The following is a 25,720-nucleotide window of genomic DNA, read 5'->3' on the forward strand; positions in this document are numbered from 1 at the left end:
ACATAAAGGACACAGAATACATGGAGTTTTACTCTGTACTACAAAATACACAGTCTTCAGTGTGTTATTTGTTAAAATCAAAGAGGTATTCGAGAAACAAAAATGCATCAAATTAAGCAAAATTCTTGTCAAAACAATTCTTTTATAATAGCAACATCCAACTTCTTTATATAGCGATATGGTATTTTCTTGTTTTGTAGTATGTAAGTATATAATAGATCTCTCTTATCTCAATGCCTTTGCAGCATCTCTATAGACATTCAACACTGAATAGCAGCAATATACGGTGGATTCCAACGATATGCCTGAGCACTACATTTCTGAAGGAATCTTCTGTTCTGTCTACAGTGGGCCGTTTTACAGTCTTTAAGACACAATGTTGTCCTCTGAGAAAAAAATTAAGAACATCCCTTTTAGTTTCATGTGCATGGAATTGTTAATGCTTATGCAATATGTAAATGACATATCAATCAGTGTTAACAATTTATCATTCATAAAAATATTGTCCCAGTGATCTCAGAAACATCATCATATCTTGTTCTGGGTCTCATTGTTATCACAACAGTCCCTGTCCTCAACCGTCTAGCAGTTACAAGGGCATTTGACAGTGGATGTTATGCTGCTGATTGTCCCTGCATAACGAATACACTATTGCACTGACAGATTGCTACATAAATACGTAAGCTTGAGACGACGATTCTAACCCATGATGATTCAAATAGCGCGCTCCACATTGAATCATCATTTACAGTGTATGAACTGAAATACTGAATTTAATACCAAGGAAAATAACAAGCCTTAAAATATATTCCTGTGTGGAGTTTTGTTTCACAAGCTGTGGAAAGGTACCTTGTGCACACTGTTGAACTCATAATTCCATTTTAGCATGTTACTTTGTTAACATGACGTCACATGGTACATGGAAATTGTGAAATCATTCAAATCAGCATAAAAATACTAGAAATGTTTAAGCTGAAAAACTAGGAATTCACATTTTTAAAAACAGTTTAACACATGATTAAAGACATTAGAAGCCTGAAGGTTACGGTTAACAATATGGTCCAAAGTTTGTTACATATAAAAACTGAAGATACGATGTGAGATACATACACTCTCGCTCTGTTCACTGTAAAATGTGATACTGTAAGGTATCTCATGGAAATATTCCTCACATGTAAACATACTGAATGTCTTTGTTCTGCAAATACTTTACATGGCACATCTGAATACATGTTACATGCACACAGTTTATAGCCTGACAGACTTTTACTTCTGTCATAAATGTGACATGTTGGAGCTGAATGCTTCAGTGCTATAAGCTCAAAGATATGTAATACCCACATCCTCATCCCTAGAGGGCTATTCATGATTTAATGCCGCATCCCTTCCTTTCCTATTACTCAAGGCCAACACTGTGTAGCATTTTATCTTCCTGGTTGACTAACAGAAACTTGGTGCTTTGGTAACTGCTCAGTGTTTCTGTGGAAAAACGTTTGGCTTTCCCAGACATGAAGACAATAGATTCTGTGGGTATAAACTTTTTTGTAATCACGAGTGGCAATTGTTAATCTGCCACAAGCACATTTGCTGCATCTAGTTCGACTACACACTCTGGAAAGGTTTATTTTAGCTCCTTGTATATTATTAAAAATGGTACTCTGCCTTAAGGCTTCGTTGCTCAAACTGCTGAAAGCATCACTAAGTAGGTCAGTATGTCAGGAAAATCTAGACTGATATGCAGCACCATTGGTCTTTATATACTGTGATCAATCTCCCTGATTTCAGTGAACGATATTTCAATAATCAGGTCAGCCTTTCTTTCATATATAACAATAAAAAAAGGTTAAGCAAACAAATAACTTTCTAGAAGGTTATCCTTTTTTGTAAATAATGCAAAATTACTAAGGAGTCTAGACTCTCCTCTGCTTACACATAATCCAGAGCGCTCATAGCTTTCGTGCTGAATCTGAGGTAAGAAAACTTAAATTAATGCAAAACTAGACTTGAATTATTCTTGATGCTCCTCTTAATAACAACTTCTCAAATACTGTATATCAATGCTGAATAAAGTCCACTAGAGGAATCTCCTGTTAACTCCTGTTAGCTCATGCACGAACATGTCCCTGCATTTAACACTGCTTTTTGTGTGTTATTTGCCATCTCTTGTAGAAGATTGCGATAAATCCTTGATGACAGGAAGTGATGTGGCAGGAACTGTCTTCTCTTGGTTAAAATATGGTTAGGAGATTTAGAGGACAATGAATAGTGCCCCAGCCATCCAAGTATCTCTCTCTTTCTCCGCTGCTGGATGTGTGTGCATCCTGAATAGAGCGTGGCTGAGCGGGTGAGGAAGTGACATCCGCGGATTCCTAGGTTCCTTCACTGCTCACTGTTTGAGCACATCCCATTCTGTGGTTTGTGGTATTTCACCATGCCCTCATATCCCCTGTAAAGTCTATATGTGTAGAAAGAAAAATCACAGGATTCAATTGATCCCAGTAAAGCTGCCCAATGGAAGCTTCCAAACTTCGCTTGTTGAAAATATTTTACTCCTCTCACCTCATTTCCCGTCTGCTTTAGATAGTTCCATCAGTGTGTGTGATGTGGTTGGGTTTGTGTGAGTTAGCCGAGTTCTGCTGTTGGATGAGTAATGAAGCTGATTCGACTCCTGGTCCGTCCTGGTGTTCAGTCAGAGTAAGCTCAATCTTGGTGAATTCACTGTCTGAAGACTGAGGTGTCTTGTCCATGCGGGATGCCATGACAGCGTTCTGATACTGCTGCCGGGAAACCTGCCACACAAAACAGTCAGATCAGCACTATTAAATCCTGAAGATTTTAACCTGTTTGCTGTGCTACTATACATACACTACACTTATTTGGTCATTTATAATCGTGCTTTCCCATTTTTATCATTTCACTGATGGAAAGATGTGCAAAAGTGATGAATCATAACCTTAATGTAGAGCAGGTCAGAAGCCGCTCGGACGGAGTAGTCTGGCATATAGATCTGCAAGAAGGCGTTGAGCTGGTTGTTGCTGCTGCCTAGAGTGGGAGTGAGGGCTTCCATGCGCTCGTTTCGGTTCACAGAGTCTGAATGGTTCAGGCCAAAAGGTCGAGGAGGTGACTTATTCTCTGTGTAGCAAACATAATCTAAGGTCATCTGCTAGTATTGCTGTGGTGTACACAAACATAGATTACCATCATCTGTCCTTCAATAGCTTATGGTACTGTATAGGGACCACTAAGGGATGGAGGTATCCTCTCTCTTTTGTCCTAATAATGATCTTGCACACTTGCAAACTGTTTAGACTTTGAAATTTTTCAAGACACAGATCACGGTTATTCTTGATCTAGCATAATTTTCCTTAGCAAATTTAGTAGAAAAATCTAATTGAAATGTGAGTCTGATGTTTAACTTAAAGCTTTACAACCATGCAATCCTTAACCACTGCAGGTTCTTGGACAGATTTAGAGATTTTAAAATTTACCTAAAGCATTCGATGCACAGAAAAATAGGATCGTAATTTAAACGTAACACATTTATGCACTAACAGAGTCTTTTCACAAACACTAAGAAGTTTTTCTAATAAATTGTCTTTTTAACAAGAAATTGCAGTCTCTCAAGCATCTGAGTGATAAAATTATAAGAGTTATAAGAGCAATAAACCAGAGTTGCTTGTGTTAAGCAATATTGCAACCAAACAAACTTCCCAATTCTCCTGAAAGAGGAGAAGATACAGGAAGGGAGGAAAATAAGGGAAGGATGGGTGGTTTACCTGGAGAACCCGCAAGAGACTCTGCCCTGCTGACAACGAAGGTTCGAGACAAGGAGAGTGGAACTGGAGAATAGGAGGCAGAAAGAGTGCAGTCCAATTATACAAGAAGGATATTTCTACAAAGATTAATGCAAAAAACACACTGGAAACAGTCATGCATATTCAAAAATGAGCAGTCTACACAACTGAACTGCGTAATAAGGCCCATCAGTAATGTGTGTTGAAAACTTGTGAGGTCAGTGCAAATCAGCCTGAGGTCAGCAGACGCCCCTACCAGCAAGACCTACTGTAGCTGCAGGGCAGTGTATCCTAAACTACCAGTCTCAATGTTTTGTATCAACACTGCTTCAAATGAAGGAGAAATGCTGGTGTGTGTGTCTGTGTGTGTGTCTGTGTGTGTTCTGCTCCATTACACACACCTGGTGATGATGTTAAGGCCATCATTCCATAGTACGAAAAGGGTCCAGCTTTAAACTTCATTCCCTCCTTGCCAGCCTCAACCTCTACCTTCCCCTGAGGATAAGCAGGAGGAGAAATTTAATTGAGGAAAATGAAAGAAAAGCTGGGTTTACATGGTGAGCATGGCTTTAGACTTCTCAGAATGAAACCTACTGGTCTCTACAACTACATTTTCAGGATACTTAAATCCTACTAAAAGGCTGAGTTTGGTGCTCCCAGTGTTTGGAAAGTTTATGCAGTGATGTGGTTAAAATGAATGCACTGTAACAGTTACTACATGAAAATTCACCACATCTGAGGGAAAGAATAGCAATAAGAAAGCACTCTAGACAACTAGACTGAACACAAACACAATATTCTGCCTAGACATCAATGAGGTGTAAAGATTCTTCTTTGGTAAGCATTTGCATCTTTAGTTCTCTCCACAGATGCGCAGTTTTTTGTCTCAACAGACGAGAATATTTTCAGCTCTTTTAAAGTGGCCATTATATTCTTGGTCACCTCTTTGTCATCTCTTGGTCATCTCTAGTACAGTTACTTAGCTGGTTTAGCTGGATGACCTGCTCTAGGAAAAGGCTTGTTGGTTCCAATCTTTTTCTATGATCTATGTCTCAGAACAATCGTTTTTACTCTGGTTTATCAATAGACTATCAATTTTAGTCTTTTTTGAAATCATGTCCAAATAATTGACTTTGCCATAGGTGAACTGATTCTCAAGTTCTAGAGAAATGGCTAAAAATTCCACTTGATCTATTATAAATTTTAACCCAATAAAGTGTCCAAAAAACAATGTCTGAATACTTTCTGAACTCACTGTGTTGCCATATACTGTATATATACACATAAGTGTTCAGACCCCCTTCGCTTTTTTCAATCTTGTTATGGTGCAGCCTGATACTACAATTGTTTAAATTATTTTTTTTCTCATTGATCTACACTCAGTACCCAATAATGACAAAACAGAATTCTAGAAATGTCTGTAATTGTATTAAAATGAAACTGAAATATCACATGTACATAAGTATTCAGACCCTTTACTCAGTACTTGGTTGAAGCACCTTCCCAGCAATTACAGCCTCAAGTCTCTTTGAGAATTAAGCAACAAGCTTTGCACATCTGGACTGGGGGATTTTCTTGGATGGGGACCGTCGGCGGACGGACATTTTCAGGTCTCTCCAGAGATGATCGATAAGGTCCAAGTGACACTCAAAGGAGCTTTCTTCAGATCTGTGCCTTGCAACAATCCTGTCTCTGCAGGCAGTTCCTCTGTGACCTTATAGCTTGTTTTCTGCTCCGATATAAATTGTTAGCTGGCCTTCTATTGAGATGTGTGTGCCTTTCCAAATCATGCCTAATCAGTTTAATTTACCACAGGGAAACTCCAATCAAGGTGTAGAAACATCTCTGAAATGTTCAAGAGAACTGGGAGGCATCTGAGCTAAATTTCCAGCCTTGTTGCAAAGGGTCTGAATTTGAATTATTTTTTATTTTTAATAAATGTAAAGACATTTCTAGAAGTCTGTTTTCACTTTGTCATTATGGGCTACTGAGTATAGATTAATAAGAAAAAAAATTATTTGAACAATTGTAGTATCAAGCTACAACATAACAAACTTGAAAAAAGTGAAGGAGGTACAGTATAAATACTTTCCAAATCCACTGTTGATACACACAAACACAGTCAAGCTGAATTTCTCCAAATATTTTGTAGGTTTTTAAACTTGTTATTTTAGGGATATGGAGGTAAATGTTGCCTCGGTAGGATAAAATCATATAAAGCATCACCAAGTGAAGCATCCCAATATTACAAACAGTTTTAATGAGTCTTACTGACCTGCAGAATGAGGATGAAGTAATCAACAGGCTTGTTTCTCTGAAAGAGATAATGCTCTAACATTTTCTTATTCTTGTCATCATACTTCAACTCCTGGATCACGTTGGGATGCTTGAGTAAGCGCAGAAGGATTTTCTCAGACATATGAGCTGGGCCAAATGGCTCTACTTCTAAAAGAAAGCCAAAAACAGAAAAGAAAAGTTGAAGAATGAGGATTAAGTCTGTATTTCCTTTTCTAGTCAAGAACACAAACATTCAGACTGTCAAACATCACACACACACACACACACACACACATCAGTACCAGTTGCTAGGAAACGGAGGGTAGCGAGTAGAAGCTGTGGTGATATTTTGACCCCAAGCTCGTTGTCAGTCGGCTTAAAAGCTGAGAAATCCTGCTTCCTCTCCCGATGAGTTATCTTCTTTTTTGTCTTGTTGTCAGCTTTTACAGGAAACAAAAAAAAGCTGTAGGAAATACTCTACATACATTCATATGTATGCTAAACATAGGCTAGGAAGAATTCATCAACAGGTAAATCAAAGCTGTAAACACTTACTGTACAGATCAGTCTCATCTAGAATCTCAGACTTAATGATCTCCTCAATGACATCTTCTAATGTAACAATACCCAAAACCTCATAAAAAGGGTCTCCTTCTCCTTCATTGTTTACTCTCTGCACAATAGCCAGGTGGGATTTCCCTAAAACATCCAATACATACAGTGTCAGATACACATGGTGTATGTATGATGCATACATGGAAATCAGCTTTGTAGCTTAAAACAGTTATTTTGCAAATAATTTGCAGAATTCTTCATATGTGCATAACCCAAAGGTCATATAATTTCAGTTTCTGTGGGACTATAGTAGAAATGTTTATTCAAAGATTCCTCCATCCATGGTCAATGAGAAAATATGAAAATGATGATACTGACCAAGAAATTGTTCTAACACTGATGGATTGAGTCAAACATCAATTCGTGGCACTTTTTTTTAAGCAAATCTCCTGTGGTTCCACATCTGTTTTCCCAGGCCCCCCTGAATAAGCTGTTTAAAAATTCCTGCCCAGCACTATCAACCAAAATGTTGAAAATTCTTTTCCTGTTTCTCAGCTAGTGATCATTTAAAAGGAATTTTTCCGGGGGCCTGAGCTAATATTAGAGCTGAAATGAAGTTTCCACTCCAGTTGGGCAAATGCTCTCACCGGGGTGACAATAGAGGAAGTTTAGTATCTACATGAAGCTCCTCTGAATGCCAATACCAATTAAGGAAAACCTTGAGGCTTTTCTTAACTCTCTAATTTCATTAAAAGCATAAAAAAGACAGTATAAAAGCAGACAGACAGTTTGGTGATAATGAGAAACTGTGAAATAGTGGAATTAGCAGCTGTAGCCTTGTTATGAATTAAATACGTGTGAAAATAGAGAAGAGAATCACATTGACTTTGAGTAATGAAAACAATGAGTAACTGAAACATTCTTCTTAATGACTCAACACTGACACAGAGGCATTTCTAGTGCAAGTCCATTTAGGCTGGTCTAATATACTAGTCTGTGATTTTTACAAAGCTTGTGGTTTTATTACTGAGAACTGTAACACACCAGAGACAAACCAGTTTTGTGCTCTTGCATGACTAAATAATTATTATAAAAATATAAAAAAATTTTATATAAAAAACAAATACACAGTGATTTAACACAGTTCAACTGTCCAACTGGCAGGATTTTAAAAAATTGCTTGTTCTCCAAATGTTGTTTTTTAACATAGTTTTGCCTCTTGAACAAATGGTTAGTAAAGTACGTCATTCTGGGAAACTATTTGATTGTGTTGAGTAGCTTAAAAAAGTGTGACGTGACTTCATTTCATGCAGCTTCTTTCTAACTGACTTCCATCTTTGAGCACTTGCTCACACTGCAACATAAAGGATGGCTCTGTATAAAATCTTTTGTTTATTGATCCAGCCATGCAGACAACACGTGTATACATTTTTTCACATTATTTGTGGAAAGAGATTTTTCCATATTGGAGCATCTTTATAACTAGTCCATGAGACTCCTTATGTTGAGTCTGTAAAATATTCTAGTAAAACCTTAATGTCTAAGGTATGAATTAAGGCAATGAGGAAACAATTCAGAGATCCATAGCGGATAAAAAAGATATAGCTGTATATCCCAGCTATATATTTCAGTCAGTTGTTCACCATAAATATAAGAATTACCTTAGGCCATTTCCAGGCACTACCTTAGATGTAAAATAATAATAGTTGCCAGTTATTATATTTGAATGTCAAGTGAGCAATAAAAGCTTGTAAATAAAAAGCAAGCACTTGTATATTTTTCCCCTCAACAGCAAATAACTGTAGGTTTCCATAAGCAAAAGGAAAGGTAATAAGATTCAGATGTGTTTCAACACACCGTAAAGACTGTAGTTTTATAATTATGCCACTATAGTTAACCTAACCAGAATTTATTTCTTTTAAAAATGTAACAGTATTTTGTAAAATGTTAACAATAACAGACAGACTTTACTATTATTAGTTGATTTACAATTCTCCCACACATTACATGGATACTAACCAAAGATATAATTAATTTGAGTTAGAGTATTAATTTGAAATGAGTAACCGTTAATATTTCATACTAGCTATGAGTTAAAAAAAATCAGAACTATATTCCAAGATCATAGATCATGTTCAGTGTTAATCATAAACTAGGTGTGAAACATTATAACGTGTGTAAAGCAAAGCCACTATCTGTATCTGTTTTTAGTCAGATCTGATTTAAACCCAGAGTGGGCTGTGGTGGGCAGAAGGTGTTTTTGCAAGGCGTTTTTACTTTGTTTCAATTAAACATGATCCCTACCACTATGCTCATAGAAACCCATGATAAACTCCAGATAAATAAAGGTCAGCATGGTCATGAATTGTGACTTTGAAAGGTCCTCAATCTCGCATTATTCGGGAGATGTGTGTGGGACTGTTTCTCATACTGCTCACTGGGTTATTTTTGTTTCATACCTTCCTCTAATATTTAGTCGATTCTGTTTCCTCGAATATAAACAAACTAGTAGCTCAATTTAAACCCCTGTGACTCTGACCATGTACAGTAGTTAACAATTGACCATCACTCATTGGCCTTTATTTCAGTTTCATATCTGACAACTCACTTTCACATACATGAAAGCAATAAAACTCCTGCTTGTCTGTATACCTTCACCATATAGCCTGCAAACTCTTCCTAAAAACGTTTGCAGGTAACTGTTTAGAACTCTTTATTTGTCCATTCTAATCCAAACTGACCGACGTAATAGAGCATTCCACAGAGCATCTAGTAGCTGTCTGCTGTGACTGTGTAAAACTGGGCTTTCTAAAGTAAACTAAATCTCTCCTACACCAAGATACCTAAGAAAATACTAGCATATAGTGTGAAACATTGGGATGTCAGGAATTGTGACATTTTCTTTTGCCTTGCAAGGGCAATTCCACATTGCCTTAGTCATGCCACCATGTAAACAAATCACCTCATGCATTTAAAGCCACAAACAGAGGCAGGGCAAGATGAAGGCAGGAATTTCATTTAGATAAACAGCTAGGAAAAAAATTTCAATAACTCTGTTGTAAATCTAGTTATCAAACTAGTTATTAAAAGATTGTGGTGAGGAAACAGCTGTTTATAGCTGCTATAACAGGAACAAACTTGTTTCACAAACATTCCACATCTTTATATGTAATTGTTGATGCATAAAAACATATGACCTCACCTTTCCTGTCATGTCTTATTTTGTCATCTATGTTGCAGTTCACTTAATATTAACTCAGTTTCACATGCGTTCCTTTATCTGAATAAATACATTCCTGAATAAAATCTTAAGACCAGGTAAAATATTCACACTTCGCACTGGTGGGATCGTAACTAGGTTTTTTTTAAGTACTTCTTCAAAATGCCAAAAGATGAAAAAGAGCAAGAGCCAAAAAATAGAGAGTAGGCAATTTATTGAAAACTGCAATTTAACTCAAACAGGCTGGCCATCAGCTGATCAAAAGTTTAAGACTATAGCCTTTAAAAGTTAAAATCTCTTAAAAACTGTCATGACCTCCTGATGGCAAAAGCAAAAAGGCTTGCTGTTTTTGGATGTGGCAGGATTGTTGAGATGCACAAGCAAAGGCTCTCGCAACGTTCCATTGCTGCCAAGGTTGGTTGGTAAGACAGTTATTTTAAATTTCTTAAAAGATCCTGAGAGGACAAAAAAAACGAAAAAGATTTCACCTGCACTAAGCCGGGGGATCCGAGACGGGCTGTCCATGAAGACACGGGCCGATCCTCGACCCCAATCAAGGCCATTACTGATGCTGACTGCAGCCCAATAATCATAAGACGGCATCTGCGAGAGAAGGGCTTAAAGAACAAATAATGTCTTCAAAAGCCACGTCTCCTCCCACATCACAGATTTGCCAGTTTGGAATTTGCAAGGGAACACCAAACATGGGACATTAAAAGGATATATGAAACGTTTATTCTCGGATGAGAAAAAACTTAATCTGGATGATCCTGATGGCTTCCAATGATACTGGCATGACAAGGAGATCCCATCATGATCTGGGGTGCTTTTTCCTACAAAAATGGAGCTTCAGGTTGTGCAGCTGTGTCAAACGGCGGCTGGCTATGTGGACATGTTGCAGTGGGCATCCCTCTTGACTGAGGGTAATGACTGTGTGGTAATGACTGGGTCTTTCAACAGGACAAAGCTGCAATTCACAATGCCCGCCTGACATAGAACTTCTTCCAGGACAATAACATTGCACTTCTGGAAAATCCTGTGTGTTTCCCTGATCTAAATCCCCTTTAGAATGTTTGGGAATTTATGGCAAGGGAAGTTTACAAAAACAAGTTCCAGACTGTGGATGCCCTTCGTGAAGCCATCTTCACCACATGACGTTCCCACCAGCCTCCTGGAAACAGTTGCATCAAGCATGCAGAAACAATTGTTTAAAGTTATCAACAAGAACGGTGGGGCTACACACTACTTGTCCTTTTCTGTTGTGTTTATTTTTGATCAGCTGAGGAACAGCCTGTTTGAGTTTAAAGACAGTTTACAATAAATTGCCAATCTCTTTTTTTTTTGTCTCTTGCTCCTTTTTCTTCTTTTGACATTTTGAAGCAGTTCTTACAACCTGGTTATGATCCACCAGCGCGAAATGCAAATACTTGGAATGTTTCCCCAAGTCTCAAGATTTTTTCAGGAGTGTAAATATTTTAGAGTAAGGATGCAGGAGTGCTAGGCTCTGTGTAAGCATCGCAGTGTTGTACATTGTGTGTTGCTTGTTTTAATTGATTGCATCTATAAAAAGCTGAGGCAAGCAAACTTAACCCTGAAAATGATAGCACTAATAACTGTATGTAACATAAAAAGGATTTAAAACTGAAACATTTTAAAGTTGGTCTTGGGTATATCTTGTCCAGAATAAATTAGGCATGTGTTTGATTTTCTAAACTAGTTTTTGTTAGTTTTCTGAAATACTAGAGCAGAAGCATAGCATAGTATAGCATATCATAGCATAACATAGCACAGTACAGTACAGTACAGCACAGTTCAGCATAGCATAGCAAAATCTACACTGACTGATCTGATTCCAAATGGCATGTTAGGAATTTCAAAAACGCCTGTATAAAATATACGAGTGATGACAAATCCCACTAAAGAAATTATAAAGACTGCCATGGAGTAGCTGCATTCACTCTATTGGAAAATAGCTTCATTACTTCAAATATTAAAATATGCCACTCATTCTTGAATGCTAACTTGACTGGGAATGTCTCATGTGAACCAAGTTCCCTGTGAATTCCTGAACCCTTCTTTATAGGATTACACATTCCAACAGAGCAATGTCCTCTAATATTATGTCCTCTGAAGTATTCTTTCATTTATATTGACAACATTTAGCAGATGCTAGGATCCAGAGGGACTTACAGATGTTTTCATTTTTGGAGAGAACCAATTTAATATCAGAACTTTACAGCTACACCTCTGTACACTATTAAAGCTAATACCTAACTGTATTGTTCCCTTTTTCAATCCTGAGCTCAGGCTGTCTGTGTGGAGTTTTAAATAATCTCCTTGTGTGATATGTATGTGATTGTGGGATTGACCCAGGTTCTCTAGTTTCCTCACACCTCCCTCAACCATGCCAATATATGGACTGGCTACTAAGGGATGAATGTGTGTACATCCAGAGAATAATCCTGCCTCACGCCTACTGTTCCAGGGTTAGGTTTTTGATCCAGCACTAGCCTGACCAAGATTATTATAGTATTATAATATTATTATAGTATTACCACCTATTATAGTCAACCATTGAAGTGAATGCATGCAAAAACAACAATATTTAGTCATTAATTCAATATTTAGTAATTAATCTCCATGAGCCACTTTATCTGACTCAGAGTCATTGTGGATCTGGAGACTATCCTGGGAACACTAACATGATGTGGGAATTCACCCCTGATGGGATGCCAGTTTATTCTAAAGCACCATGTGCGCACACACACACACAGACAGACACACAGACAGACACACAGACACACACAGACACACACAGACACACACAGACACACACACAGACAGACACAGACAGACACACATCTAAGTGACAATGCTAGCTGCTGCACAAATATACCACTACATTACATTTAGGTATACTGATATTAAATTTAGATCCAAAAATATAGTATGATTGTTGTGGATCATCCTCATCAATATGCTTAATTCAATATTCTTGTTTATGCTAGACTCAGATTCCCTGCAAAAATCCACTTACAAGAAGTAAACCAGAGGCTTTACTTCAGAGAGTTTGGTGAAGATTTAGAAAGAAAGAGGCTATTATGACTAGAAATCTTTAAAATGAGAAAGAGTAAAGTGAGACGTAGTGACTCCAGTAACACTAAACAACAGAGTACATGAAAGATGACTACTGTTCAAGTTGACTAAAGAAATTTTTCAATCACAATGTAGAATGTGCTAAGAGATCAGGAACTCTCTCCAAAATGTAGGCAGCGATATGTCTAAGGTCAGCCTGCACAGACACCTCAACAGTATAGACATTCAACAGATTTGAAACACTTATTCATATCTTAAAAGCAGAAGGGCAACTGCAAAGTATCAAAAGAAGCCCCTTCAGTTTGGGAGGAAAGTGGCATGAATGGAAGAAACTAAGTTTATTCCTTACCAGAATGCAGGAAAGTGGTCAATGGGGAGGAGGAAAACAAACTGGCACGAATGTCTATACTGTTGAGGTGTCTGTGCACTTCATCTGTGAAACATTACATAGACCAGGAATATACAGCTAAAATCTGTAAAGGTTCTGTTACAGGAATTCCTTGTCTATAAAGGCTCAGATAAGAAACTAGACCAACAATACTGACAGCAGCTACCTTATAAATCTTTAACTTTTAAAGTTTGGTTTATGAAATTTAAAATGAAAAAAAAAAAAAGTAAAGTAATTGTGTTCTTCTTATTATTATATTACATAAATATATGTGATTGGATAAACCACAACATCAGATCTGCTACTAAATCCAAGCTGGCTCATGTTTAGAAAGTCACTAAACTATGGCCAGTTTTTTTCTAGCTTCTGCTGTAGTATTTTGTCAAGTATTTGGTTTGATCACCAAAATATTTTGGTGGGTCGAAACCAGCCATTTGATAACCCCTGGGATATATATATATATATATATAGAACCTTCTGCTGTTTAAATAAGACTGATAATGTTATGGCTGAGAGGTGCAACAGGATAAATCATTATGTCTCTTTGGTGATACAGTGAAATTATACAAAGCTGACTAGACAGTTGCACAATATCCTGCAGAGTATCCTGTGTCTGAACATTTCTTTGAGAAGAAAGAACAAATACTGTATACCAACTGCAACTGGTGCACTTGTCATGTCTTGTAGAACAAGACTGCAATTAAACTTAAATTAAACTTAATGTGCCCATAAATGCCAGTGGAAGTCTTTCATGGTGTTTCTGCATTGTGTTTCAAATCTGTTACTTTACAGTGCCAGTATGTCGAATAATGCTGTAACGATATTCTATGTAGTTCATAGATACCACTATTTGACAGATGTTTTGCTGTAATATCATAAGGCATCATTTCATTTTGTTGTTTTTAAGAAGGTCGACATTGATGGTAAACTAAGGAATGAACTTCTACCTTTCTTGAACTCTTCTAGCATTGCATCCAGCTTGGTGTCATTGAAGACAAAGTGCAGAGGGTGGCTGTAGAATTTTGTGATAGTTTTCAGAGGAGTGCAGTCATCTGGGTCCACGAAGGCCAGGTCTTTGACAAAGAGGAGGTCCACAATGTTGCACCTCTCCCCCTCAAACACCGGGATGCGTGTGTACCCGCTCTCCATGATCTCGGACATAGTGTTAAAATCAAGGACCGCATCAGCTGCAATCATAAAGCAGTCACGCAGAGGTGTCATCACATCCTCTACTGTCTTAGTCCTGAGTTCCAGAGCACCCTGGATGATGTTCAGCTCCTCTTTTACCAAATCATTGTATGGGTCAGTAACCCTGAGCATCTCAAGGAGCTTCTCTCTATTGTACACCGTGCCAATCTCCTGTCCTAGAACATGGTCTAAAAGTTTACTGACAGGATATGATGCAGGAAAAGTAAGGATCATGAAGAACTTGGTTAAAATCAGGGTGTTTGCACCAACAGCAAGCCCGTGCCTTGAGCATATTGCCTGTGGCACAATTTCTCCAAATATTACAATTCCAATGGTTGATACAACCACTGCGATCAGACCAGAGCCTGCAATATCATCCAGCAAAATAGTTAAAGTGGTGTTCACGAGGACGTTCCCCAAAAGCAGTGAGCAGAGCAGATAATTTCCTTGACTCCTCACAGGTTCAATCTTGTTTGCATATTTTTTTTCCTTCTCTGTGCCACAGTTCTGCACTATCCTGAGCTCCATGGGGTCGAGTGCCATGAGCCCTAAATTCAGTCCACTGAACATACCGGACAAGCACAACAGCATTGCAATAAATATTACCTGCAGCCAAAAAGGCAGCAAGAACTTCCTCTCCTCCACAACGAGCATTTTGGTGTCATGCCCCTCGTGGTAGATCCAGATGTTTTCAGCCCACGCGTCGTTCATAACACCTGGAGCAGGTGCTGGTGCGGAAACGCACATGTAGTACACTTTGCTCTTCTCTGTTTTCCGCAGAGGTTTTACTTCTATCTCGATGACGCCGGACGTCGATCGGCTCACATCCACGTTGGGAAGAATGATGATATCTGACGTACGGATGCCACAAGGCTGGAAGGCAGTTGGGTTGTAAGCAGTTGGACCGTCTGCGACTGCGGACACGCTGCTGCGCTCCTGTTCCGTGAAGGCGATCTTGGACCACGTCTCGTTGTTAATGTTCTGCCCAAAGAGCCGCAACTTCACCCGCGATCTCTCGCTAACGCGCAATAAGCCTTTATCCATGAATGACACGTCGTCAGAGTCTTCCAGACGCAGGCCGATGATGACGGTCTCCTCCGCCACCTCTCTGCCGTCCGAGCGGTTTATCAGACCGCCGGTGACAAATAAAAAAATAGCAGTCAGCGATCTAACCGGGCTGAGCGCCGCCATATTAGAAGTGGGCAAATGCAGTACGCTGCTTTGCCCTATTCACATGGGGCAAGATTTTGCTGAATGAAAACTGGATGCAGCGTTCAGAGAGAGTCCGAGTCCGCCTTCATCTTTACTACGAGCTGTCCTGTGTGAGGCGATAAGATTGACATTACGCACCGCGGCTCACAGCAGCCCGATGACACTCCAGCGCGCTCTTAGAGAATCTACTGTTATTCCACTCCAGCGCGCTGCTGACTGACGGAGACTTGGACCAATCCGGAGCAGGCACACGAATGAAGGTGGGAACAAACTAAACGCACTGCAAATGACGTTATGCAAAAAAAAAGTGAGAAGCGTTTTTTTTTTATCGTTTTTAATGAGTTCTTATTTGTGGCCAGAAAAAAAGGGAGTTCGTTCAAAACTGTCCATGACTTCACCAGAACTAAGTATGATATTGTATGGAAAAGACACTGAAAATAAATGTTATGATGAACTATTATGGTATATAGAACCCAGAGGAAAGCTACACATGCTCACAGTAAGTAAGCTGGAGAAGCACCATCATGCCCATTAATCTTCTTTGAAATGCTCATTTATGTAGATGTCTAATCAGTCAGTCATGTTACAGCAGCACACACAACCATGTACATACAGGCCTTCGGTTAATGTCCACATCAAGCATCACAAATGGGGGGAATGTGATCTCTGTGACTAACCATTGTTATTGATACCAAGCTGATTTGGACTGGAAGTTTCTGATTACGGTTCTTGACTGACATGAGTGGAACCAAATGTGGCCTTCTGCTGTTACAGCTCATACACCTCAAGGTTGACTCTTAAGACTTTTTCTGAAATACTCAATCCAGCCCATGGAGTTCCAATATCAATGTCATATCAGGTCACAGAGCTGAACATTAACTGAAGCTTTTGGCCAAATGATTGGCTGATTGTTATAAGCTCATATATAGGCTGTTGACTAGAGAGATCATAGCAGAATGAACAGACTGATATGAGCTGACAGGAAGTCGACAGTAACTCATATGAAAACTCTTTATACTGTGGCAGGCAGAAAAGCGTCTCAGCATGCACAAAACACTCACAGCGAAGTGAATGGGCAAAGGCACATCCCACAGATGACTGATCGGATTGCAGCCCCATACACAGTAATTGTGTTTTGACACCTTTCTATTATAGAAAGCAACCTTTTCAGCAATTTGTGGTACAGAAGCTCTTTGCTCTACCAGATGGTCTAGCTTTTAATCCCCATGTGCACCAATGAGTCTTGGGTTCATGAATTTTGTTAGGTGAAAACCACTGCATACTGGGAACACCACACAAGACCTGCTGTTTTGGAGATGCTCTGACCAAGTTGTCTAGCCATCAAAATTTGTCCTTTATCAAATTCGCCCAGATCCTCACACACATCATTTTCATGAAGCGCATTCAATTTCAGAGGCTGTTCACTCTGACTCTTATACCAAGACATTACTAGTGCAGTATTTCTCATTTAACAATATATAGAGAGCCCCAGAATCAAACAAACAAATATTAAGATGTTTTGTCAGTTTCATTTAATTTCATAAAGGACTATTAAGTTAAGCTAGAGGTGTGACATAGCAGGAAAATCACTTCATATAGTTTATACCTATATCAGCTCCTAGTCCTAAGGACTGCTTAAAATCACTGCTGTAGTTTTTTAACTTTACTTACAAAATTGTACAACATTTGTCTGTAGATGGAGCCAAATCCATCAATCATAACTCTACTAGATATTCCTGTTAGCTGTGCCTTGTTAGGAGTAAAGCCAGGTCAGCAGATGCAGGTAAAGAAAGTAAAACTTATCTATCTAATTTGATCTATTTCCCTGATTTGTCAGTCTCCAGACACGTGCTCCAAAGACAAATAGAGCTAGGTAAAACTCGGTTAGGTTTGTTCATTTTTATTTTAACAATAATAATCCATGAACAAATATGAAAAAAAAATGAAAAAACAAACTAACAAACACACACCCACACTTCCAAAACATAATTTATAAACTTTAGTTAACTTAACGTACACTTAATTATCTGTCCAAACAGATAGGACCCACTTTCTTTTATCTCTTTACTGCATTACCTGGCATAAAGTTCTCTCTCTCTTGGCTGGACCTTGTGGACTGATAAAGATGGATTCTCAGAACTGGGAGAGTCTCTCAGGGGCACCATCAGGGAGTAATAACTTTTAAACAGGTTACCCTTGAGCATGTGCATATGTCACACTACTTGGTCTGCAGTGTAAACTGTGTAGCTAACATGACAATTCATGGTACTAGCATGGAAGGAAGAGACAGCAAAATTTAAATGTCTGCATACTCACTATGGCTGCTAATCATTCATTCATTCATTCATTCATCTTCTACCGCTTATCCGAACTACCTCGGGTCACGGGGAGCCTGTGCCTATCTCAGGCATCATCGGGCATCAAGGCAGGATACACCCTGGACGGAGTGCCAACCCATCGCAGGGCACACACACTCTCATTCACTCACACACTATGGACAATTTTTCCAGAGATGCCAATCAACCTACCATGCATGTCTTTGGACCGGGGGAGGAAACCGGAGTACCCGGAGGAAACCCTCGAGGCACGGGGAGAACATGCAAACTCCACACACACAAGGCGGAGGCAGGAATCGAACCCCCAACCCTGGAGGTGTGAGGCAAACGTGCTAACCACTGAGCCACCATGCCCCCCGGCTGCTAATCAAAATAACATAAAACAGACAAACAAATAAAAAGAAAAATACAAACTTCAACTTGTCTGAGGTCTGAGAATCTAAAACAACACAGGCCGGGCTGGTCAAACTAACAGACCAAGTTATTTCTCAGCTTTTTTTTTCTAGTTGCCTTACTGTTATATTATATTCTTAAAATAACCTGTCTACTATGTGGCATTAGAAGCAGTAATCCAGAAACTATTCCCCCTCCACCAGCTTTTACCAGCAAACATTAAGCTCTAACAATTTAACCAGCCCGGTCTGTGTTTTGACAGCTGGTCAGGCCAAGCTTGATACTTTTACCAGGATTTTAACTTTTAAAAAAGGCAGCCAAACACAAAATTACTTATTTTTCCTAAATTATATATTTCTAGTAATATAATCTTGTATAGCTATTGGAGAAGATAACTAATAACCCCACTCTGGATGTGTTTGGATAAAGTGAAAAGCAGTTAAAATTGAAACATTATTACTTTATGGCTTGGCATAATAAAAAATATCAGTTTATGAGAAGTGCCATAGCGTTAAAATGTACATACAGCACGTTACAACCATTCAAGGCTATGATGGTGCAATCAACTCCAACACAATAATCTAGATCATCAACCCACATTCTTTACATTCAGATTACAAACTTTTCATGCTCTTATTTCAAGGCTTTTAACAGATATACACTGTATTATGAATGTTAAAAATTATTAAGCATTATTGGACTACAGAAAAGTAGAATGATAGAATGATGGTTTTATACCTGAGCTACGTTTGGCTCAGGTATAACAGTTGGCACCACAGTACTCTGAAAACCATTGGAAACATTTTAGTATATAGAGAAATAATATAATGATAAATGTTAGATATAGAAAATAGAATACATTATTTGATTTATACACTGCATAATCTTTAAAAGTGTTCATTAATTGTGAGTTTTTTGGCACACTAACAGCTGGTTGTGTCTAAATGCTTGTGCAGAGATAAGTGAAAACCCTGAAGTGTAATCCAAAGCTTTCTGGGATTAATGATCAAGGCTATGCTCTAGGACAGACATCTGTTTGACCTTGCTGAAGTGCTAGTGATATTGGATGTGGCTTTATTACACATTCAACTGACGTTCCTGCAGAGAACATGCAAGTTCACTCAAGTAAGTAACAATGTTTATACAAAGACATTTATTCATTAACACAAATAGACAATAAATTAACATGTAAGTCTGTGGACACTGGTTATACAGTTTTTCAAAAGCAAGCTCATTTAATAATAAATTTACCAAGATTATTACAAAACAAAAAAAAAAATCAACAGAATGTTGCTTTGGAAATTAAACAACAACAACAAAAAAGAGACAAATCTATCCTACACAAGAGATGTTACATCAAGGTCATGAGGGATAGTGAGAAGGCAATCAAAGCACACGTGTGTCTCTGAAGCTCAAACACCATGCACAAGGTGTCAACAAACCAAAGTCCAAGTTGAACATGTCAACAGCAAAGCTTGTCGGTGCATTATTTAAATAAGTGTCTAAGCTGGTCTTGAAGGTTTCTGGAGTGCTCCACGCTGTTAAAAAGGTTAAAGGACAGACAGATATAATCACTGTTTGTTTTGACATTAAATGACAGATGAAGCCACCATAACAACTGTCAACAGTGTTTCTATTTTGACTTACTTCTTTTGGATGGCTTCTTGCCTAAAGAAAGAAGACAAGATAGGCACGATTGTTTAGACTTGAGCTGTATTTTAAATACAGTGTCTGGAAAATAAATCTAGATTAGATGCAGTGGAGTTATTTATACTCACTGATATTGCAAATGAGTAGTTATTATGGACATTTTCCTTAGACTCTGAAACACAAGAATAATTCTTAAAACGCTGTTTATTTTCCTCTGACGTGAATTTGATAAAGACCTTTTATACACGTTTAAATTTTTTATGTTTATTTGCCTAAATTAATAAGAAAACAAAGAGTAAGAATTACATCCTCGGAGTGCAGAATGGCATCTTCTTGGATAACCATATTTCTTGCTGCCTGACCGAGAAGCTGCAAAACCACAGTAAATAAGAGACAATAACAAGATTGAAACAGATATAGTCATGAAATATACAGCCGATGTTAAAGGCTCTAACATCAGAAGTTACTAATGCTAATCTGTCACTAAAACAAATTCCTCGCATGTGAAAACATGCCTGGCAATAAAGCTCTTTCTCATTCTGATCTGATGCTAGCAACGTCTACAAAGCTAAGCTGCTAAGTTGCTAAGCTAGCTAACAAGAGCTCAACGCAGTTTTAGCACAGTTTGAACAGTTACCTCTTGGCTGCGAGATCCCTTTAATACTTGGCGTGTAAGAGCAATCACATCTCCACTACAAGAACCGACTTTATCGGATAATAAACCTTTAACAGACTGACCGAAGCGAGGCTGCGGCTCTGAGGAAGCCATGGATGAAAACTACGGAGCAACTCGAGGGACAAAACTGTAAAAAAAAAAAAACCTACATCCCTAGAAGCTATTATGAAATCCCCCCAAAACTACATTATTACGTTATTTAAAAATAAATAAATAAATAAAATAAAAATAAATAAATAAATAAAAACTGATGTTTAAGCGTTAAATATTACTACCTTACTTTTCTTTTTTTCCTTCAATGCATTTTTAACTTAAAAAAAAACCACTTTTCTTATTTTATTGAATCCTGCACGTGCCGAGTCATTTCTCCTATTTCCTGTTTTAATTCAATTCAATTCAATTCAAGTTTATTTGTATAGCGCTTTTTACAATGGACATTGTCACAAAGCAGCTTTACAGAACATAAACATAGAACAAAAGATAAACATAAGGAGAAGTATAAAGAATTAATATAATAAAAATTCAAGATATATACAGTTCACAGTGTGTATGTATGTATGTATGTATGTATGTATGTATGTGTGTATGTGTATTTTAATCATGCAGTATTTCCTAATCTACTCACCTGTTATAAGATAATAAGGGGCGTGCCACAAAGAGCGCTGACTGCAGTATTCCCCTAGTAAACACAATGCATCAATCCGTTTTAAGATCAGTTTACAAGCTGTGGTTGATCCAGTGCATGTCTAGGTAACACTGCAAGGCAGACAGGAAGCCAGTCCAGTGCAACACTTTATTTACACACATTCACTCTAGGCTAGTATGCCTTTGGGCATGTGTTTGACCAGTGGGATAAAACTGGAGAACATGGAGGAAACACATAGACAATATGCAAAACTTCATACAGACAGTAACCCAAGTAATCAACGCTACCCACAATACTTAAATCTACAGAAATTATAGTGCTTTATTAATGCTTTGGGATGGCTAGAAACAAGCTCTAGTTCAGTCATAGTTTACAGTACAAACGTTTTGTGTGGAATAGGTACAGAACCATTATGAAGCATGAACATACATCAGCGCAGCCATAACATTAAAACCACCTGCTTAATATTGTGTAGGATCCCTTTTCTGCCAGAATAGCTCTGACCCATCGAGGCATGGATTCTACAAAACCTCTGAAGATGTGCTATAGTATCTGACACCAAGACGTCAGCTGCAGGTCCTTGTAAGATCCAAGTCCTGTAAGTTGCGAGGTGGGACATCATACGGATCTTGGGAATTTGGAGGCCAACACCTTGAACTTTTTGTCCTGTTACTTAAAACATTCCTGAACATCTTAGGTAAGTGGTACATGTCAAAGGAACATCCACATCATGAAGAATTTTATTCCTCTTTTGCAACAAACATTTGTAACAGTAATACTTCAATTACAATTATGAAATTTTAAAGATTTATTGATATGTTTAATGTTATGGAAAATATGCTAGACATGTTCCTTTTATCACTTTTTTTTATCAGTCTTTCACTAATCAGCATTTATTTTTTGTAAATAAAAAACATCTAAAACCTAGATTTTTTTTTTTTTTTTTTTACCAATTTCAAGCTTGGTGAAATGGCAGATCATTTTTCTTATTCTAAGCATTAAATTTTAGAAAAAGGGCAAATTACCTACCACTAAAACAAGCAAAGCTTGAAATGAGATAAAATGTCTAGAAATAGGTTCAATAATTTTATATGTGTTAATGTAATGTTATAATGGAAAATTCTAGATACATTTAACTATATTCTAGATATTTACACTTTGCACTGTAATGCCTGATTCTGTGTTTATGTCTAGATATGAAAAATATGTGAAGTATTACATTTTTACACAGAAAGTGACATTTACTTTTGTAAATCCAGAGAATACTTGTGTACATGCTGACTAGCACCATTCTTCTGAGTTTAAAATGACATTGACTGTTAAAGATAGCTGAGGTGAAACATTTTGAGGTCAAGGAGGTGACATTGAAGAAGGAATATAAAATACCCGTGTAAGCTTTCTCAAAGCCTGTGGAGTGCCTTGACGTAGGTCTAACTGAAATTACTGAATACCTGACCATGGCATGGCTTATTTGTTTCTGTGTATTTGCTGCAGCAATCATAGTGGCCATTTATCTGAGGAAAATCCATAGCTTTCTGGTAGATGAGAGAGCTCCTCCAAACCTTCCATCTCTCCCAATCATTGGGAGTCTTCTGAGCCTAAGGAGTGACAGCGCACCGCATATTTTCTTTCAGCAACTGCAAAAGAAATATGGAGATATTTATTCGCTTATGATGGGCTCTCATAAAGTTATCATCGTCAACAGCTATCACCATGCAAAAGACGTCCTGCTTAAAAAAGGGAAAATATTTGCAGGAAGACCACGCACTGTAAGTAACCTGTATCTGTCTGAGATCCCTAGCAATACATTTAGTTCATTATGTTGTTACTGAACAAGGTGAAGAGTTTTCCAGTGATGAACAACCATATGAAAATTTCTCTTTTAAAGGTTACTACAGACATTTTAACACGAGATGGGAAAGACATAGCATTTGCTGACTATAGTGCTACATGGAAGTTTCATCGAAAAATTGTGCACGGAGCCCTGTGCATGTTTGGAGAGGGAACTGCATCTATCGAGAAAATAAGTAAGATAAAAACAAATAAACATCAGATATAGTACAATACCAAAGCTATGATTCCCTTGACATAACATTCTGAGGTCAGGGAGATATTCTTGAGAAATATGTAACGTTATAACACTCAGCATCTTTCTTCTGTTCCTCCTAGTTTGCAGAGAGGCGAGCTCTATGTGTGAAATCCTCACTACCCTGCAGAACTCTGCAGTAGACTTATCCCCAGAGCTGACCCGTGCTGTTACAAACGTAGTATGTACCCTCTGCTTTAGCTCCTCATATAAACGTGGAGATCCTGAGTTTGAAGCTATGCTCCAGTACAGCCAAGGAATTGTGGACACAGTTGCCAAGGATAGTTTGGTAGATATCTTTCCTTGGCTCCAGGTGAACCTTTCTCTCAAAATACAACACAACAAATAAACTTTACAGTCAATATACTTCACTTCAACATATCTACAACCAATCATTGTTTTCTGTGTAGCTCTTTCCAAACGAAGACCTCAGAATTCTAAGGCGTTGTGTCTCCATTAGAGACAAACTCCTTCAGAAGAAATATGATGAACACAAGGTAAAACACAGCTATCTACACGGATATCATTATTTACATGACCTTACTTGAGATTTGTCTCCATCTACAGGAGGAATTTAGTGATAACATCCAGCGAGATCTGTTGGATGCCCTACTGCGTGCCAAACACAGCTCTGAGAATAACAACACCAGCACCCAGGATGTCAGTCTTTCTGATGATCATCTACTTATGACTGTCGGGGATATTTTTGGTGCTGGTGTGGAGACTACAACCACTGTACTGAAGTGGTCCATTCTTTATCTTGTTCATCATCCACAGGTAACTTATTATTTCATCATCATGTCTAATTATTCACGAAATACCAAATAATGAATATAAACTTTTACAGCATCATTACCAATATAGTTGAATTACTTGTGATTTGTTATATAAAAAGCATGACAGTGTTCTCTTTATATTTTCCAGGTTCAAATAAAGATTCAAGAGGAGTTGGACACTAAGATTGGGAAGGACAGACACCCCCAGATTAATGACCGAGGAAATCTTCCCTACTTGGAAGCCACAATCAGAGAGGTGCTTAGAATCCAGCCAGTCTCGCCACTTCTCATCCCTCACGTCGCGCTCTCAGATGCAAAGTAATTCCATATCACTTTGTACTCAAATTAAAACAGGTGAAGCATGTCACACATAGTTTAGATATGGCTATTGCTCTCATCCTGTCTGTAATCTTCCTACAGTATAGGAGAATACACTGTACAGAAAGGGACAAGAGTCATCATCAATCTGTGGTCTTTGCACCATGATGAAAAAGAGTGGAAAAACCCAGAACTCTTTAAACCAGGTAAATGAAAACAGAAATTAGAGCCACTGTGATCTATTAAATTGTTTTTTTTTTCTGCTGCTGCATTACTAATTCACACTTTTGCTATGTCTACACCCAGAACGTTTCCTGAATGAGGAAGGCAACAGTCTGTCCTGCCCATCACTCAGTTATCTACCATTTGGTGCTGGAGTGCGTGTGTGTCTTGGTGAGGCTCTGGCCAAATTGGAGCTATTCCTCTTCATGTCATGGATTCTGCAAAGGTTCACTCTGGAGGTGCCCGCTGGTCAGCCTCTGCCTGAGCTAAAGGGAAAATTCGGAGTTGTTCTTCAACCCCAGAGGTATAAAGTCATTGCAAGGCTCAGGACAGGCTGGGAAAAGCAGCTACAGAAACAAGAGTCAGGCTAAGATGTACATTTTTCTTTTTTATACTCATACGCTAGTAGTAGTAAAAAAAAAAAAATAAAAAAAAGAACAGAAGAGTTTTTTTTTTTCTTTATTCTTAACCATTGTGTTGAGTTTGCTACATAGCAGTGGATGTACTGTATGGGTTGCTTTGACTTTGGGCAACAGAGACAGAAAATAACATTAAAAATGTCCAGCTGTGGAACAGTAAAAACTCCACTTCTTGTGCCTGGAGTCGCTCCTAAAAGCAGGCGTGTGTAATCATGTACAAGTGCAAATAAGACATGGCATAATGTACATAATAATAACCAAATTTGACAATTTAACCTCCAATTGTTTAATTTTTTTTCTTCAGAAAGTTGGTGTGATTTATGTGTCATGTGTATTGTTTTATTCTTGGACAATATGACCAGGAAATAATACATTTGCAATACATGCAAAAATGATCCTTTTCCATGTTCAATAGAGAAACATGATCAACTATATAACGTGAGCCAATATCGTGGTGTCGCTTTGTAC

The 25,720-nt window shown here is 38.1% G+C and overlaps 3 protein-coding genes across 4 annotated transcripts; 1 reads left to right on the top strand and 2 right to left on the bottom strand.

The window, feature by feature from the left end:
• Positions 1-8: 8 nt before the first annotated feature.
• On the bottom strand, positions 9-15,943 carry cnnm2a (cyclin and CBS domain divalent metal cation transport mediator 2a). Of its 2 annotated transcripts, XM_060872570.1 has the most exons (9): positions 14,278-15,943; positions 6,627-6,770; positions 6,374-6,511; positions 6,070-6,239; positions 4,196-4,289; positions 3,777-3,839; positions 2,954-3,132; positions 2,560-2,789; positions 9-2,455 (listed from the first exon to the last, which is right to left on the bottom strand). In XM_060872570.1, the coding sequence occupies exons 1-8, from the start codon at positions 15,707-15,709 to the stop codon at positions 2,577-2,579; spliced, it is 2,433 nt and encodes an 810-aa protein (XP_060728553.1). In that variant the 5' UTR covers positions 15,710-15,943; the 3' UTR covers positions 9-2,455; positions 2,560-2,576. The 2 variants fall into 2 exon arrangements, with proteins under 2 accessions (XP_060728553.1, XP_060728552.1); XM_060872569.1 differs by having other exon boundaries at positions 9-2,789.
• Positions 15,944-19,589: 3,646 nt separating this feature from the next.
• On the bottom strand, positions 19,590-20,923 carry borcs7 (BLOC-1 related complex subunit 7). The gene is made up of 5 exons (XM_060872581.1): positions 20,747-20,923; positions 20,416-20,478; positions 20,238-20,281; positions 20,107-20,127; positions 19,590-19,997 (listed from the first exon to the last, which is right to left on the bottom strand). Exons 1-5 carry the CDS (start codon positions 20,876-20,878, stop codon positions 19,946-19,948), a joined length of 312 nt encoding a protein of 103 aa, XP_060728564.1. The 5' UTR covers positions 20,879-20,923; the 3' UTR covers positions 19,590-19,945.
• A 1,965-nt stretch (positions 20,924-22,888) lies between these two features.
• LOC132847358 (steroid 17-alpha-hydroxylase/17,20 lyase) lies at positions 22,889-25,710 on the top strand. Its single transcript, XM_060872575.1, has 8 exons — positions 22,889-23,200; positions 23,320-23,458; positions 23,601-23,830; positions 23,928-24,014; positions 24,085-24,294; positions 24,442-24,611; positions 24,714-24,817; positions 24,918-25,710. The coding sequence occupies exons 1-8, from the start codon at positions 22,889-22,891 to the stop codon at positions 25,202-25,204; spliced, it is 1,539 nt and encodes a 512-aa protein (XP_060728558.1). The 3' UTR covers positions 25,205-25,710.
• Positions 25,711-25,720: the final 10 nt, after the last annotated feature.

This window comes from Tachysurus vachellii, chromosome 6 (genome assembly GCF_030014155.1).
Source record: "Tachysurus vachellii isolate PV-2020 chromosome 6, HZAU_Pvac_v1, whole genome shotgun sequence".
NCBI lineage: Eukaryota > Metazoa > Chordata > Actinopteri > Siluriformes > Bagridae > Tachysurus > Tachysurus vachellii.